The following is a 16,767-nucleotide window of genomic DNA, read 5'->3' as shown; positions in this document are numbered from 1 at the left end:
AGCTTTATACCTACATTGTATATTCTCTTGTGATCTGGTATTCTTTGTTACATCTGCATCTGAGTTCATTTCAAAATTTAGGGTCTTTTTCCCCTTTCCTTAATGTGCACTAAGCTGCTATGTTATGAATTGAAAATACCTTTGCTAAACTAACCGTGATAACCAAATCCTGATTCTGGACCCTTAGCTGATCAACATGTCACTGAAGCAGACGTGATACTTCGTTAAATCACTTTCAGATTATCCAATATTAGAGGAACAGTGGAGCTTGAATTTTGAAAAGATGTTCAAAAATCCTGATTTAAGTATTGAGTAAATGAGCGATATTTCCTGTCTACCTCACTATATGTGAACAAACATCTGTGTGTGTGTGTGTGTGTGTGTGTGTGTGTGTGTGTGTGTATATATATATATATATATATACACACACACACACACACACACACACACACACACACACACTCTGTCCTTGAAAGTTACCCTGAGACACATGTGATTATGTGGGAGGTTCGCGGTCGAATTATAGGAGCTGAATTGTGCTTAAAACAATCATTAGATTAGCTTTGAGCATGTTTTGGTTAAATAACATTGTACATGACAACAGAATCCTGTATTTTCCACTTGATTTCTGCCAGTTCTTCGGCAGGCTGAGGAAGAAGATGCGATGTGAGCCAAAGCTCCCGATAGTACTGGCAGAGTTGCACAAATTAGGCAGATGCGTTACAATAATATGCAAATGATAGAAATGTATTGCCAACATTGTGCAGTAGCAGTGTGCAGCACAAAGGATGTCAGTTTTACCTTGATAGCCAACATTGCACAGCAGAACTCTGAAGCTTTTGCACCCAGTTAACATTTTATTATATTTGACAAATTCAGAGAAATGTGGACAATGTTTAACATTTGTACCTGCAGCATAAGGTTCCTCCCCAGCACATGCATACCTTAAAGATTGAGAATACAGAATTGTGTCTAGTTCTCATTCTGCAGCTCTGTCCATAGAAATATTTTTCTGCAGCAGGTCTCCAAGGAGTCTAATCTATAGTAACACTCCATCTTAATACTGGGGAGCTAACCTAATCCATGTAAACCTCTAAGGTAGGGATATTTCAATGGGTGCAGTTCAAATTTTTATCACATGTAGATGTACCCATAAAGAAATGTGCCCTGAATATTTACTATTTTATGTTTTTTTCCTAATCAGCCATTTTTATTACTCTTAACATCAAATTTATCCTAATCTTTACCAAACAGATGCCAGTGCAGACCCAGAGAGTGAATAACTTCATGCTTTGATCTGATAAACACATCAGGCTCTTCAATGTTGACATTAAGATGCAAAATGCCAAAATGCCACAAACCAATTAAAACATTGAAGCAAATAGCATTAATTAGCTGGCCTAATGCAATCTCTTATTTCACTGGTACTCTTTAAAACTATTTAATGGGATAATTTTGGAGAAGATTTCCCTAGATCTTCTATAAGATTTCTCTTGCTAACTTTTAATCTGTAATGACTCCAAAAATATTAAATGAGCATGTTTAGTTACATTCTCAATGAAAAAATACCCTTGTGAGCCATTATGTGACTTTAGCTCACACTAGTCTCATTGACTAGAAACTCCCTCTGAAGTTATCTACTGTTCAGAAGAATTACAAAAATATAGCTGGATGGAACCCATAGTTCTGAAAACAGATGCACAAACACTTGACCCTGTAAAATCATATTCAGTGATAAAAGGGAACTAGTTACGTTGGAAATAACAGGAATTCTGCAGATGCCGGAAATTCAAGCAACACACATAAAGGTTGCTGGTGAACGCAGCAGGCCAGGCAGAATCTCTAGGAAGAGGTGCAGTCAACGTTTCAGGCCGAGACCCTTCGTCAGGACTAACTGAAGGAAGAGTGAGTAAGGGATTTGAAAGTTGGAGGGGGAGATCCAAAATGATAGGAGAAGACAGGAGGGGGAGGGATGGAGCCAAGAGCTGGACAGGTGATAGGCAAAAGGGATATGAGAGGGTCATGGGACAGGAGGTCCGGGAAGAAAGACAAGGGCGGGGGGGGACCCAGAGGATGGGCAAGGGGTATATTCAGAGGGACAGAGGGAGAAAAAGGAGAGTGAGAGAAAGAATGTGTGTATAAAAATAAGTAACAGATGGGGTACGAGGGGGAGGTGGGCATTAGCAGAAGTTAGAGAAGTCGATGTTCATGCCATCAGGTTGGAGGCTACCCAGCCGGAATATAAGGTGTTGTTCCTCCAACCTGAGTGTGGCTTCATCTTTACAGTAGAGGAGGCTGTGGATAGACATGTCAGAATGGGAATGGGATGTGGAATTAAAATGTGTGGCTGCTGGGAGATCCTGCTTTCTCTGGCGGACAGAGCGTAGATGTTCAGTAAAGTGGTCTCCCAGTCTGCGTCGGGTCTCGCCAATATATAAAAGGCCACATCGGGAGCACCGGACGCAGTATATCACCCCAGTCGACTCACAGGTGAAGTGTTGCCTCACCTGGAAGGACTGTTTGGGGCCCTGAATGGTGGTAAGGGAGGAAGTGTAAGGGCATGTGTAGCACTTGTTCCGCTTACACGGATAAGTGCCAGGAGGGAGATCAGTGGGGAGGGATGGGGGGGACGAATGGACAAGGGAGTTGTGTAGGGAGCGATCCCTGCGGAATGCAGAGAGAGGGGGGGAGGGAAAGATGAGTGTCGCTCCCTACGCAACTCCCTTGTCCATTCGTCCATTCTGACATGTCTATCCACGGCCTCCTCTACTGTAAAGATGAAGCCACACTCAGGTTGGAGGAACAACACCTTATATTCCGGCTGGGTAGCCTCCAACCTGATGGCATGAACATCGACCTCTCTAACTTCCGCTAATGCCCACCTCCCCCTCGTACCCCATCTGTTACTTATTTTTATACACACATTCTTTCTCTCACTCTCCTTTTTCTCCCTCTGTCCCTCTGAATATACCCCTTGCCCATCCTCTGGGTCCCCCCTGCCTTATCTTTCTTCCCAGACCTCCTGTCCCATGATCCTCTCATATCCCTTTTGCCTATCACCTGTCCAGCTCTTGGCTCCATCCCTCCCCCTCCTGTCTTCTCCGATCATTTTGGATCTCCCCCTCCCCCTCCAACTTTCAAATCCCTTACTCACTCTTCCTTCAGTTAGTCCTGACGAAGGGTCTCGGCCTGAAATGTCGACTGCACCTCTTCCTAGAGATGCTGCCTGGCCTGCTGCGTTCACCAGCAACTTTTATGTGTGTTAGTTACGTTGGAAGCCCATCTTAGAACCATAGAACCATAGAAACTACAGCACAGAAACAGGCCCTTTGGCCCTTCTTGGCTGTGCCAAACCATTTTCTGCCTCGTCCCACTGACCTGCACACGGACCATATCCCTCCATACACCTCCATACACTTCCCATCCATGTATCTGTCCAATTTATTCTTAAATGTTAAAAAAAGAACCCGCATTTACCACCTCATCTGGCAGCTCATTCCATACTCCCACCACTCTCTGTGTGAAGAAGCCCCCCCTAATGTTCCCTTTAAACTTTTCCCCCCCTCACCCTTAACCCATATGCTCTGGTTTTTTTCTCCCCTTGCCTCAGTGGAAAAAGCCTGCTTGCATTCACTCAATCTATACCCATCATAATTTTATATACCTCTATCAAATCTCCCCTCATTCTTCTACGCTCCAGGGAATAAAGTCCTAACCTATTCAACCTTTCTCTGTAACTGAGTTTCTCAAGTCCCGGCAACATCCTTGTAAACCTTCTCTGCACTCTTTCAACCTTATTTATATCCTTCCTGTAATTTGGTGACCAAAACTGAACACAATACTCCAGATTCGGCCTCACCAATGCCTTATACAACCTCATCATAACATTCCAGCTCTTATACTCAATACTTTGATTAATAAAGGCCAATGTACCAAAAGCTCTCCTTACGACCCTATCTACCTGTGACGACACTTTTAGGGAATTTTGTATCTGTATTCCCAGATCCCTCTGTTCCACTGCACTCCTCAGTGCCTTACCATTAACTCTGTATGTTCTACGTTGATTTGTCCTTCGAACGTGCAATACCTCACACTTGTCAGTATTAAACTCCATCTGCCATTTTTCAGCCCATTTTTCTAGCTGGTCCAAGTCCCTCTGCAGGCTCTGAAAACCTTCCTCACTGTCTACTATACCTCCAATCTTTGTATCATCAGCAAACTTGCTGATCCAATTTACCATATTATCATCCAGATCATTGATATAGATGACAAATAACAATGGACCCAGCACTGATCCCTGTGGCACACCACTAGTCACAGGCCTCCACTCAGAGAAGCAATTCTCTACCACCACTCTCTGGCTTCTCCATTGAGCCAATGTCTAATCCAATTTACCACCTCTCCATGTATACCTAGCGACTGAATTTTCCTAACTAACCTCCCATGCGGGACCTTGTCAAAGGCCTTACTGAAGTCCATGTAGACAATATCCACTGCCTTCCCTTCATCCACTTTCCTGGTAACCTCCTCGAAAAACTCCCAACAGATTGGTCAAACATGACCTACCACGCACAAAGCCATGTTGACTGTCCCTAATAAGCCCCTGTCTATCCAAATGCTTGTAGATTCTGTCTCTTAGTACTCCCTCCAATAACTTACCTACTACCGACGTTAAACTCACCGGCCTATAATTTCCCGGATTACTTTTCGATCCTTTTTTAAACAACGAAACAACATGAGCCACTGTCCAATCCTCCGGCACTTCACCCATAGACAGCGACATTTTAAATATTTCTGCCAGGGCCCCCGCAATTTCAACACTAGTCCCCTTCAAGGTCCGAGGGAACACTCTGTCAGGTCCCGGGGACTATCCACTTTAATTTTCCTCAAGACAGCAAGCACCTCCTCCTTTTCAATGTGTACAGTTTCCATGGTCTCACTACTTGATTCCCTCAATTCCATAGATTTCATGCCAGCTTCCTTAGTAAATACAGACGCAAAAAACCTATTTAAGATCTCCCCCATTTCCTTTGGTTCTGCACAAAGCCGACCACTCTGATCTTCAAGAGGACCAATTTTATCCCTTACAATCCTTTTGCTCTTAATATACTTGTAAAAGCTCTTTGGATTATCCTTCACTTTGACTGCCAAGGCAACCTAATGTCTTCTTTTTGCCCTCCTGATTTCTTTCTTAAGTATTTTCTTGCACTTATACTCCTCAAGCACCTGATTTACCCCCTGTTTCCTATACATTTCATACAACTCCCTCTTCTTCTTTATCAGAGTTGCAATATCCCTTGAGAACCAAGATTCCTTATTCCTATTCAATTTGCCTTTAATCCTGACAGGAACATACAAACTCTGCACTCTCAAAATTTCTCCTTTGAAGGCTTCCCACCTACCAATCACATCTTTGCCAGAGAACAACCTGTCCCAATCCACGCTTTTTAGATCCTTTCTCATTTCTTCAAATTTGGCCTTCTTCCAGTTCAGAACCTCAACCCTAGGACCAGATCTATCCTTGTCCATGATCAAATTGAAACTAATGGTGTTATGATCACTGGAACCAAAGTGCTCCCCTACACAGACTTCTGTCACTTGCCCTAATTCGTTTCCTAACAGGAGATCCAATATTGCATCCCCTCTAGTTGGTCCCTCTATATACTGATTTAGAAAACTTTCCTGAACACATTTTACAAACTCTAAACCATCTAGACCCCTAACAGTATGGGAGTCCCAATCAATGTATGGAAAATTAAAATCCCCTACCACCACAACTTTATGTTTCCTGCAGTTGCCTGCTATCTCTCTGCAGATTTGCTCTTCCAAGTCTCGTTGACTATTGGGTGGTCTGTAATACAATCCCACTAATGTGGCCATACCTTTCCTGTTTCTCAGCTCCACCCATAAGGACTCAGTTGACAAGCCCTCTAATCCGTCCTGCCTGAGCACTGCTGTAATATTTTCCCTAACAAGCAATGCTACTCCCCCACCTTTCATTCCTCTGCCTCGATCACATCTGAAACATCGGAACCCTGGAATATTAAGCTGCCAGTCTTGCCCCTCCTGTAGCCAAGTTTCACTAATTGCTACAACATCATAATTCCACGTGTCAATCCACACCCTCAACTCATCCGCCTTCCCCGCAATACTCCTAGCATTGAAATATATACACCTCAGAAGATTTTTACCACCACTCACAGCCTTTCTATCAGCGGATTTGCTTAAACTTTCAACATCATTTATTTTCACCCCAGCCACACTGTCAGCTCTGGCACTCTGGTTCCCATCTCCCTGCAAATCTAGTTTAAAGCCTCCCCAATAGCACTAACAAACCTCCCTGAAAGGATATTGGTCCCCCAGTGGTTCAAGTGTAACCCGTCTCTCTTGTACAGGTCCCACCTGCCCCAGAAGAGGTCCCAATGATACTGAAATCTGAAACCCTGCCCCCTACACCAGTTCCTCAGCCACTTGTTCCTCCTCCAGAGCATCCTATTCCTACCCTCACTGGCACCTAGCACAGGTAGCAATCCTGAGATTACCACCCTTGAGGTCCTGCTTTTCAACTTCCTACCAAGCTCTCTATACTCACTGTCCAGGACCTCTTCACTCTTCCTTGCTATGTCATTGGTACCGATGTGCACTACGACATCTAGCTGGTCACCCTCCCACTTCAGAATGTCATGCAATCGATCAGAGACATCCTTGACCCTGGCACCTGGGAGGCAACAAACCATCCTGGATTCTCTGTCACGACCACAGAACCTCCTATCTGTACCTCTAACTATCAAGTCCCCTATCACTACCGCTCTCCTCTTTTTCCCCCCTCCCTTCTGCACTGCAGAGCCAGACTCAGTGACAGAGATCCGGCTACTGCAGCTAGTCCCAGGTAAGTCATCCCCTCCAACAGTATCCAATGCGGCATACTTGTTGTTGAGGGGAATGGCCACAGGGGAACCCTGCTCTGCCTGCCCTTTCCTCTTCCCTCGCCTGACAGTGACCCAATTTCCTGTCCGCTGCTCCTTTGGCGTAACTACCTCCCTGTAGCTACGATCTATAATCTCCTCATTCTCCCGAATGATCCGCAGGTCATCCAGCTCCTGCTCCAGTTCCCTAACGCGGTTTGTCAGGAGCTGCAGCTGGATGCACTTCTTGCAGGTGTCGTTGTCAGGGACACTGGAGGCCTCCCTGACTTCCCACATCCTGCAAGAGGAGCATTCCAATATCCTGCCTGGCATTCTCACTGCACTAAACAATCTGAACAAAAAACTTACCGGAACCTACCCTGGCCTCTGCCTGTTCTCGCCGAAGCCTGTTTGAGCCAAAGCCGTCCCACTCTGACTCAGTCCACTCCAACGATGGCCGCTGTATATGGTGGTCTGCTTTTTAAACCTTGGCACGCTACGTCATGCGCCTGCGCAGTGCAGACCCTTCTCTCCAAGCAGTTTTTTAAAAAAAAAAAGACTTTTTCAACCTGACTTCTTCCGCTCACTTCTTCAGCTACTTGCTTCGACTGAAACAAGAACCGTTGAAATTTTTTCTTTTTAAACCTTGGCGCGCTACGTCACGCGCCTGCGCAGTGTAGACCCTTCTCCCCGAGCAGTTTTTTAAAATAAAGCGACTTTTTCGACCCGAATTCTTCCGCTCACTTCAGCTACTTGCTTCGACCGAAACAAGAACCGTTGAAATCTTACATTCTAAGCATCGGGGAAAAAACAGTAAGATTCTCAACCAAGTCCTAACTTCCTTTTCAGAAACATCCATGTACATACGTATATATTTTTTAAATTTTTTGTTATTTTAGAGATACAACATGGTAACAGACCCTCCCTGCCTAATGAGCCCACACTGCCCAATTACACCCATGTGATTAATTAACTTGCCATCTGGTTTGTCTTTGTAATGTGGAGTAAACCAGAGCACCCAAAGGGAACCCATGTGGTCACAAGGAGAACATACAAACTCCTTAGACCTTAGCAGGAATTGAACGCAGGTTGCTGCCACTGTAACAAGTTGCGCTAACCGCTGAAGTATCATGTCGACAATAAGCTACTATACCACCCCATTAGGTACGATCTCATTGTCTCTAACCTAACGTTCCTTTGACACGAGAATATTTCCAGTAGAATTGCAAATTACTTTATTGATTGCTGTTTGTCGGTGCTGTTACTAAGTATGTTGTTTTTTTCCCCTCCCCAGTTGCCTCACATGCCCCATATTAGTGAAAGTTTGATGAAACGGAGTCTCAAGCCCACAGACTTGCGTGACATGACTCTTGGCCAGCTACAGGTTATAGTCAATGACTTACACTCCCAGATAGAGAGTAAGTATTTCATTTTCTACCCCTGGTTTGCATTGCAGAATGTACATGTGTCAGACAGATGCTCGGCCACTGCATCGGTTGCAGTTGTAGAACGTGATTGGAACTGACAGAGAGGAAGTAGAAGCAAATAAAATACCATTATGAAGTACATAAGAAGATACGAGGAGAGATGATTAAAAAGCCTGATCAAGGCTGTTGGGTTTATTTTTTTTTAATTTTTTTTTATATTTTCTTTTTTTTTAATTTTATTTTTATTTGGATAAGGAATTCACAAATATCATGTAGTTTTTTCACGCATATAACCTTTTCCATTTTTTTATATGTATAAAACTACAATTATTTATACATTCTTAAGTACACATTGAGATGATATAAAAGGAAAATAAACATTTAAATAGATAATTATGTACTGTGGTAAATCTAACCTATTAGGCTAAGTAATGGAATTAGTTGTTAAGAAAAATGGTAATAATAGTTTCCATATAACCCTTCTGGACCATTTCCACTGGTCCAAAATGTTGTATATAAGCCTATGTATCAACCATTGTAGGTGTTTATATCCTAATTTGTTCATGCTTGCTCCTGCCTGCAGACATAATTATCCAATCCCTATGTACTTATTTACTTAATTTTTTCATTTTTTTATCCCTTTCCCAAATCTTTCCCTTTACTTGTGTTAATTCTCTATTTTCCAAAAGAAAACAAAAAAAAAAACAAACATTTAGACTAGGGGTGCTTACGTTAGCAATATTACTGTGTTGATGAGAAGAGCAGTATAAATCGTTAGGAGAGTCATCTAAAGTCTGCTCGCATTGGGGTTATATATTCAATCTATTTATTCCAGATTTGATAAAATTTTTCTCTTTGAGTTCTCAGGGAGTAAGTCAACTTTTCCATTTTAAATATTTCCAAGATAATTTCGTACCAATCTTCTAAAGTAGGTGGTATTGGATTTAGCCATTTTCTAGTGATTGATTTCTTACTTGCCGCTAAGAGGGCCTGCAGCAACTTTATATCTTCCTTCTGTTCAAGAAACAATACATGCCCCAAATAGAGCGTCTCAAAGTTCAGAGGTATCTGGGACCTAAGTACCTTAACTAATGTTTTATGAATACCTTCCCAAAATAGACTTAATTTAGAGCAATCCCAAAAAATATGAAAATGATTTGCCTCCTTGGAGCTGCACCTTCTCCAACACATCACATTTGTATCTTTATATTTTTCCTGATATGGGGTCTTGAAGTATCTTATAATGTTTTTCCAACAATGTTCTCTCCAAGTCAAAGAATTAGTCGAGGACCATTGAAAGCTGCAGATTTTCTCCCAAGCCTCCTCTGAAAGTACCAACCCCGCTTCTTTCTCCCACTTCTCTTTAATATACAGTGTATTTACATTTTTAACATGGGAGAGTGCATTATATAATCGAGAAACTGATTTACTAGGTATGGAACTGCAAGCTGAATTCAGAATCTTGAAAAATTCTAATTCTACTGTTGATAGGTCTGTATATCTACAACTCTGGTTAACATAGTTTCGTACTTGAAGGTACCTAAAAAAGTCATTATGTTCTAGGCCATGTTTGTCCTGCAGGATTTGGAAACTTTGTAATACTCTTTTATCTATAAATGAGAGGTAGGTTGTAAGACCTTTCTTTATCCATAGCTCAAATCTTTTATCTCCTCTGTTGGGAAGGAATTCGGTATCATATGCACACCATCTAAAGAGTTTTAACATGTTATTAATTCCACATGAATTAACCACCTTCTGCCATACTTTTAATGTAAGATTTATCCAAGCATTTTTAAATTTTTCCAACTGGGCCATCAATCCTTTGTCAGCTATTGAGGCCTGAAGAGGAAAACTGTCAACTAATCCAAATTCTATTTCCTTCCATCTAGCCTTATATTCCCTATTACACCAATATAACAGAGGGGTTATCTGTGAGGCATAAAAATAATTTCTCAGGCAAGGAAGAACCATACCTCCTCCTTCCTTCCCTAACTGTAAGGTGTTATATCGAATTCTAGGTTTCTTTCCTTGCCAAATGAAGCGGGAAATCCATTTGTCCCATTCCCTGAATTGATTATCATCCACCTCCACCGGTAAAGTACGGAAAAGATACAATAACCGAGGAAGAATATTCATTTTTATAGTATTTATCCTTGAATTTAAACTTAAAAAGGGGATAAGATTCCATCTATGTATATCTGCTTTTATCTCTGAGATTAATGGCCCATAATTTACCTGTGACAGTGTTGAAAGATCCTTCGGCAGGGTTATTCCTAAATATTTTAATGATTTAGCTTCCCACTTAAGATCATATGTATCCTGCAATTTTTTGGATGGTGTATAATTTAGGGACATAACCTGCGTTTTCCTTACATTTATTTTATAACCTGATATTTTCCCAAAGTCATCCAACAGTGTAAACAATCCTATAAATGATTTTTCTGGTTCACTCAGATAGACCAAAACATCATCTGCGAATAACGGCACTTTCTGTTCCATCCCTGCCACCTTGATACCTTTTACGATTTCGCTCTGTCTTATTAGTTGGGCAAGCGGTTCAATATATAGCGCAAAAAGGAGAGGAAAAATTGGGCATCCCTGTCTAGTGCCTCTCTCTAAGATGAAGGAGTCAGAGAGGTCCCCATTTATCTTAATTCGGGCTGTAGGGCTGTCATATAGAGTCTGAATTACTTTAATAAACTTTTCTTGAAAGCCGAATCTTCCTAACACTCTGTATAGGAATGCCCAACTAACCGAATCAAAAGCTTTCTCAGCGTCCAATCCTGTCTCTGTCTCGTTCTTATTAACCTGTTCTAAGATGTGCAGAGTTCTCCTTATGTTGTCCTGTGTTTGTCTTTGTTGAATAAGTCCAGTCCGGTCTAAGTGGATTAGGCCAGGTAAAAGCTTTTCCAATCTGTGCGCTAATATAGATGTAAATAGTTTGTAATCTAAGTTAAGAACACTAATTGGCCGATAATTGCCACATTCTAGTTTATCTTTACCCTCTTTAGGAATAACTGAAATAATCGCTTCTCTCCAGGAAGGTGGAGTTTCTCCTCTCTGCAAGATCCAATTAAAGGTGTTAAGTAGTAATGGGGCTAACTGTGTCTTCAGGGACTTGTACCTGTGAGGTAAACCCATCAGAACCCGGGAACTTTCCAGCCTTTAACCTAGAGATGGCCACGTTCAGTTCTTTGACAGTTACTGGTTCTAATAAACTTTCATTTTGTAAATCTGTAAGTTTAGGTAGATCTAAAAAATTCAATACACTGTCTATATAGGGCTCATTGGGGGCCCGGGGTTGGGAGTACAGCTCTCGATAATATGTTTCAAAACTCTCTTGAATTTTCCCTATTGTACTCTCCACAAGCTTTGTCTTTGGAGTCTTTATTTTATGAATTGTATTGTCTGCTTGTTGTTTTCGTAATTTATATGCTAATAATCTAGCTGATTTACCTCCTACTTCATAATTCTTTTGTCTCAGGTAAAGAAAATTTCTTTGAGTTTCCAACGTATAAATATCGTCAATTTCACTTTGCAATTTCCTAATCTCCTGTTTTCGATTTGAATTACTTTTGTTGCTACCTACAACTTGAAGTTGTTTTAATTTTCCTTGAAGGTTTGCTAATTTTTGTGCATTGATTTTTTTCATGTGAGTGGTAATGGAAATAATTTTCCCTCTCAGTACAGCTTTCAGTGTATCCCATAAGATCACTGGTGATGTTTCTCCCGTGTCATTGAGGTCTAGATATTCTTTGATTTCTCCCCTTAATCTCTCCATTACTTTCGGGTTATTGAGTATATGTGAGTTTAGCCTCCATAGTGTTTTCCTCATTTTCCTTTCCAGGATTAGAGACATAGAGACTGGGCTATGATCCAACAGATCAATTGTTGCAATATTACAGTTTTTTATCCTGAGTCTATCTGTATTAAAGATAAAGAAATAGTCTATCCTTGAATAGGCTGAATGAGGGAAAGAGTAATATGTATAATCTTTACTAGTAGGGTGTAATTCCCTCCAGACATCTATAATTCCCAACTCCTCCATCAATGAATTCACTTTCCGAGTCAGAGGTTTATTCTGAGTAACTATTCTTGAAGAATCTAATATAGGATTTAATCTAATATTAAAATCCCCTCCACAAATTACTACCCCTTGAGAACTGACCATTAGGTCAAAAATGTGTCTATAAAATGACCATTCACAACCTGGAGGAGCATAAACATTCAGCAATGTTATTTCTGTACCTTCTATTCTTCCTGTGATTTTTACGAACTGTCCTTCTTTGTCTCTAGTCTCTGAAATATGTTCATAATTAAGAGTACTTGATATTAAAGTAGCTACCCCTCTTTTGTGACTCAATTTATATGATGAATAAAATACATGCTTAAAGCCCATTCTTTTTAATTTTCCATGTTCAGATTGGCTCATATGTGTTTCCTGGAGGAAAGCTATTTGTGCCCTCTCTTTTTTCAATTTAGACATAATCTTATTTCTTTTAATTGGATTCAAAACCCCATTAACATTATAGGAAATTATTTTTACCAATTCAGTTTGCATTTTTCTCCAGTAGAAAAAAAACCACTCTCCTTTTCTACCCAAACAGTAAGCAATCCCTTCTCAACAGTAAACCAAGACATATAACCACACCCTAGACATTTTTGAACGCGCAACATTTGAAAATTTTTCCCGACTTCCCACAGTGAGGCCTGAGCACCGACCCACCTCAGTTCAGAGGGATGACCTCTATCTTCACCCTGTGTTAGAGGGCCTTCAGCAGTTTGAATAATCATAGAGAATTTTCTCCTATTTATGTCTCGACCATATTGCTATCATTCAAGTTATTCCGTCTAGTTTATTTTCAGTTACCAGTTTTCATTTTACCTTTAAGTCCAATTACTCTTTTCAGTCATTTCTCTTAATTAATCTGTGTTCTCTGTACATTCGCGTCTGAATATTTGCAGCTTTTCCTTGTAGTTTGACACTCTGGTTCGTGTGGAACGACCTCGCCGCACTAACTGCCACGACTTCTGCCGAATCCTCTCCAGTAGCGACTCCGGTTGGGTGATAACTTTAATAGGTAGTCCCCGGTCCGCCAGGTCCGACGTTGCCTCCTCCACCGTAGCATAAGTTTTTGTCCCTTCGTCGTAAAAGACTCTCAGCCGAGCTGGATACAGGGTCTGGAATCTGATGTTGTTTTCCTTCAGGACTCTCCGTGTTTCCGTATATTCCTTCCGTATGGCAAGAATCCCCGGTGCGTAGTCGTGGTCTAAACTGATTTTACAGTTGTTCCACATGAAACCTTTCTTTTGCCATGCCCTTTTAAGCACCTCTTCCTTCGTTCTGTAACTGAGAAATCTGACCAGAATCGATCTGGGCTGGGCGCCTGCCGGAGGCTGTGGTGCCAACGCGCGGTGAGCTCTTTCTATCTGTAGGTCTTTTGCGGCCGGTATATCAAGGTTCTCTCTAAGTAGCTGCTCCACGAAGGGAATCATCAATCTGGGTTTACCTTCAGTTCCTTCGGGAACTCTGTAAATCCTCACATTTTCCCTTCTCGAGCGGCCTTCTTGATCTATTAGTTTCCACTGGAGCTGGTCTTGCAGCTTCAGCATTTCTGCTATCACCTCCTCTGCGTTTTGTAGCTTCTCTTCAATTCCAACAATCCTCACTTCGGCTTCATCTATCCGCGAGTTAGTTTTTACTATTTCTCCTTTAATATCTTCCAGCTGTTTGCAGTTATCTTGTCCGAACTCGCGAATCTCTCCGAGAATCAAGGACAGAGTCACTGACTCCCCCTCATTATCTCCATCCTGGCTTGCCGTGGGGGAGCTAGGCCCGTCGCCTTGCTGCGTCTCTTTATGTTTATCAGCCTTCGGAGCGGACTTTTTAATCTTGTTCTTAGACATCATCCTTGCCCCTTTTATTAATATAGTTATGCAATATTAAGTATTTGTCTAAATTCGATTATGGGGCAGTTTACCTTTTTTGTCGAGAGACCCCTTCCTTACGCCGCCATTCCCTTGATGACCAAGGCTGTTGGTTTTAATGTATTTTGTAGAGGAATGAGAGATGAGAATGATTACCTGCACTGGAATTACTTAAGCATTGGGCTCAACAAGGATTCTAATGTCAGACTGCAGTCAGGAAATCACCTGTGGGCATTTCTATGAAGTTTGGTCTCCTGCTTTCAATCATGGTTACATGAGTTTTATGAGCTTCTTGACAGTTCCTTGTGGAACTGCTGCATTTCTCAAGTAAACCTCAGCTTCCCTCTCTTCTCCAATCTGGACCATGTTAGTTCCCATACCAGTGGATCAGCTGAGCGCGCACATCAGGCGTTTCCAATTTAATCCAGATGGTTAATTGTTGAACTTGCTGGAACATCAAAGGAAGTTTCCAGTTTGTTTATTCACCCGAGTCATGGTATGTGTTATTATTTTTATGACTTATGATCTCAATGCCTTCCCCCCACCCCCAACCCCAAATTTAAACATCAGGAATTGTAAGTAGGAAAGGATACTAATTGAAATGCACATAGCTCTTGCCAGTAAATACTGCAGTGTGTTCGCAGATATGAAGTGAGCTTTTCCAGATTTCAGTGCAGCATTCTAATGTCAGACTGCAGTCAGGAAATCACCTGTGAGCATTTCTATGAAGTTTGGTCTCCTGCTTTCAATCATGGTTACATGAGTTTTATGAGCTTCCTGACAGTTCCTTGTGGAATTGCTGCATTTCTCAAGTAAACCTCAGCTTCCCTCTCCTCTTCAATCTGGACCGTGTTAGTTCCCATACCAGTGGATCAGCTGAGCGCGCACATCAGGCATTTCCAATTTAATCCAGATGGTTAATTGTTGAACTTGCTGGAACATCAAAGGAAGTTTCCAGTTTGTTTATCCACTTGAGTCATGGTATGTGTCATTATTTTTATGACTTATGATCTCAATGCCTTCCCCCCACCCCCACTCCAAATTTAAACATCAGGAACTGTAAGTAGGAAAGAATACAGGATTAATTGAAATCCACATAGCTCTTGTCAGTAAGTACTGCAGTGTGTTCGCAGATCTGAAGTGAGCTTTTCCAGATTTCAGTGCAGCACTCTAGTCAAGCTAATATTAAGTGCAATAATTTTTAAAATGAAAATTGAGAATGAGAAACTATGTAACAAAAGTTAATTTTTCATTTGGTGCCACTTTGAAAAGATTTTCTATGTTTCAGGTATGTGGCAGTTTTATCTTACCTCTACATTGTTTTAACCCCTTCAACATTATGATAATTACTGTAGATTTTGGTTAATTGGGCCATTGGTTAATCGGGGCAGCTGCTTATTAGAGACAACTCTTAAAGAATAAAAACTAATCGAAACAATAGGCAGGATTTCCTTCATTTAGTTGGGGCACCATGAAGATTAATTGGGGCAGGGTGCTGTTGTCGATCAGTGTCTAACTGGCATCAGTCATGTGCACTTGGCGAGCCATTAAACACAACACCAATGCTCAAGCAAACAGTTTTAAATATCATCAGTTGTGTGTATTTGTGTTCAAAAAGCAGTGATTTTTGTCACCGACAGCTGGCGAGAAATAAGATCATTCAAAACTGCTTTTGCTCACTGCGGTTTCAACATTCATGCTTGGAAATGCCAGAAGAAGCCAGAAGTGAAGATTAAATGATATCACTACTTCAACAAGTTAGGAACTATGAAGAATTTGAAGGTATCGACAATCATCTTGAACATTATATTGAAACTGAAGATCTGGCAAATGCAATCAATGATTGTTTTGTATAAAGGCAGTCCATTATCTTCACTAGGTGTCTGCACTGACTTTGTTCATTTACAGACAACATGACGCAGATGAAATCCTCCATCAATAAGTATTAGGAACTAATACACAGTTTTATAGTACTGCTGTAGTATTGGTAGTGTTCTAATCTCTTCTATATTTCATTTAAATATAATTTGTTACTCAGTTTGTCTCTTCAGTATCAGGTTTATTATCACTGACATATGTCATGAAATTTGTTTTGCGGTAGTATTTTGCAATACATAATAAAAAAACTATAACGTACAATAAGTACATAGAAAAAGAAAATTAAATTAAATAAGCAGTGGAAAAGTAGAGGGAGAAAATACTGTGGTAGTATTCCTGGGTTCAATGTTCATTCAGAAATCTGATGGCTGAAAGGAAGCAGGTGTTACTAATACGTGTGTGTGTGTGTGTGTCTGTCTGTCTGTCTGTCTGTCTGTGTCTATCTTCAGGCTTCTGTACCACCACCTTGATGGTAGCAATGAGAAGAGAGCATGTCCTGGGTGATGGGGTTTTTAATGATAGATGCTGCCTTTCTATGGCATCGCTTTTTGAAGTTGCCCTCAATGGTTGGAAGGCTAGTGCCCATGATGAAGCTGGCTGAGTTTACAATTTTTTGCAGCTTTTTCCAG

The 16,767-nt window shown here is 41.2% G+C and overlaps 1 protein-coding gene across 9 annotated transcripts in view; it reads left to right on the top strand.

The window, feature by feature from the left end:
* schip1 (schwannomin interacting protein 1) overlaps positions 1-16,767 on the top strand; it is a 214,553-nt gene that overhangs the window by 150,751 nt on the left and 47,035 nt on the right. For all 9 annotated transcript variants that reach the window (XM_072255439.1, XM_072255436.1, XM_072255440.1 and 6 more), the window contains one exon: positions 8,200-8,323. In XM_072255439.1, coding sequence (XP_072111540.1) covers positions 8,200-8,323 — 124 coding nt within the window. The remainder of the gene's footprint in view (positions 1-8,199; positions 8,324-16,767) is intronic.

Source organism: Mobula birostris, chromosome 4 (assembly GCF_030028105.1).
Source record: "Mobula birostris isolate sMobBir1 chromosome 4, sMobBir1.hap1, whole genome shotgun sequence".
NCBI classification, from domain to species: Eukaryota; Metazoa; Chordata; class Chondrichthyes; order Myliobatiformes; family Myliobatidae; genus Mobula; species Mobula birostris.
This window is presented reverse-complemented; position numbering and strand designations above follow the sequence as displayed.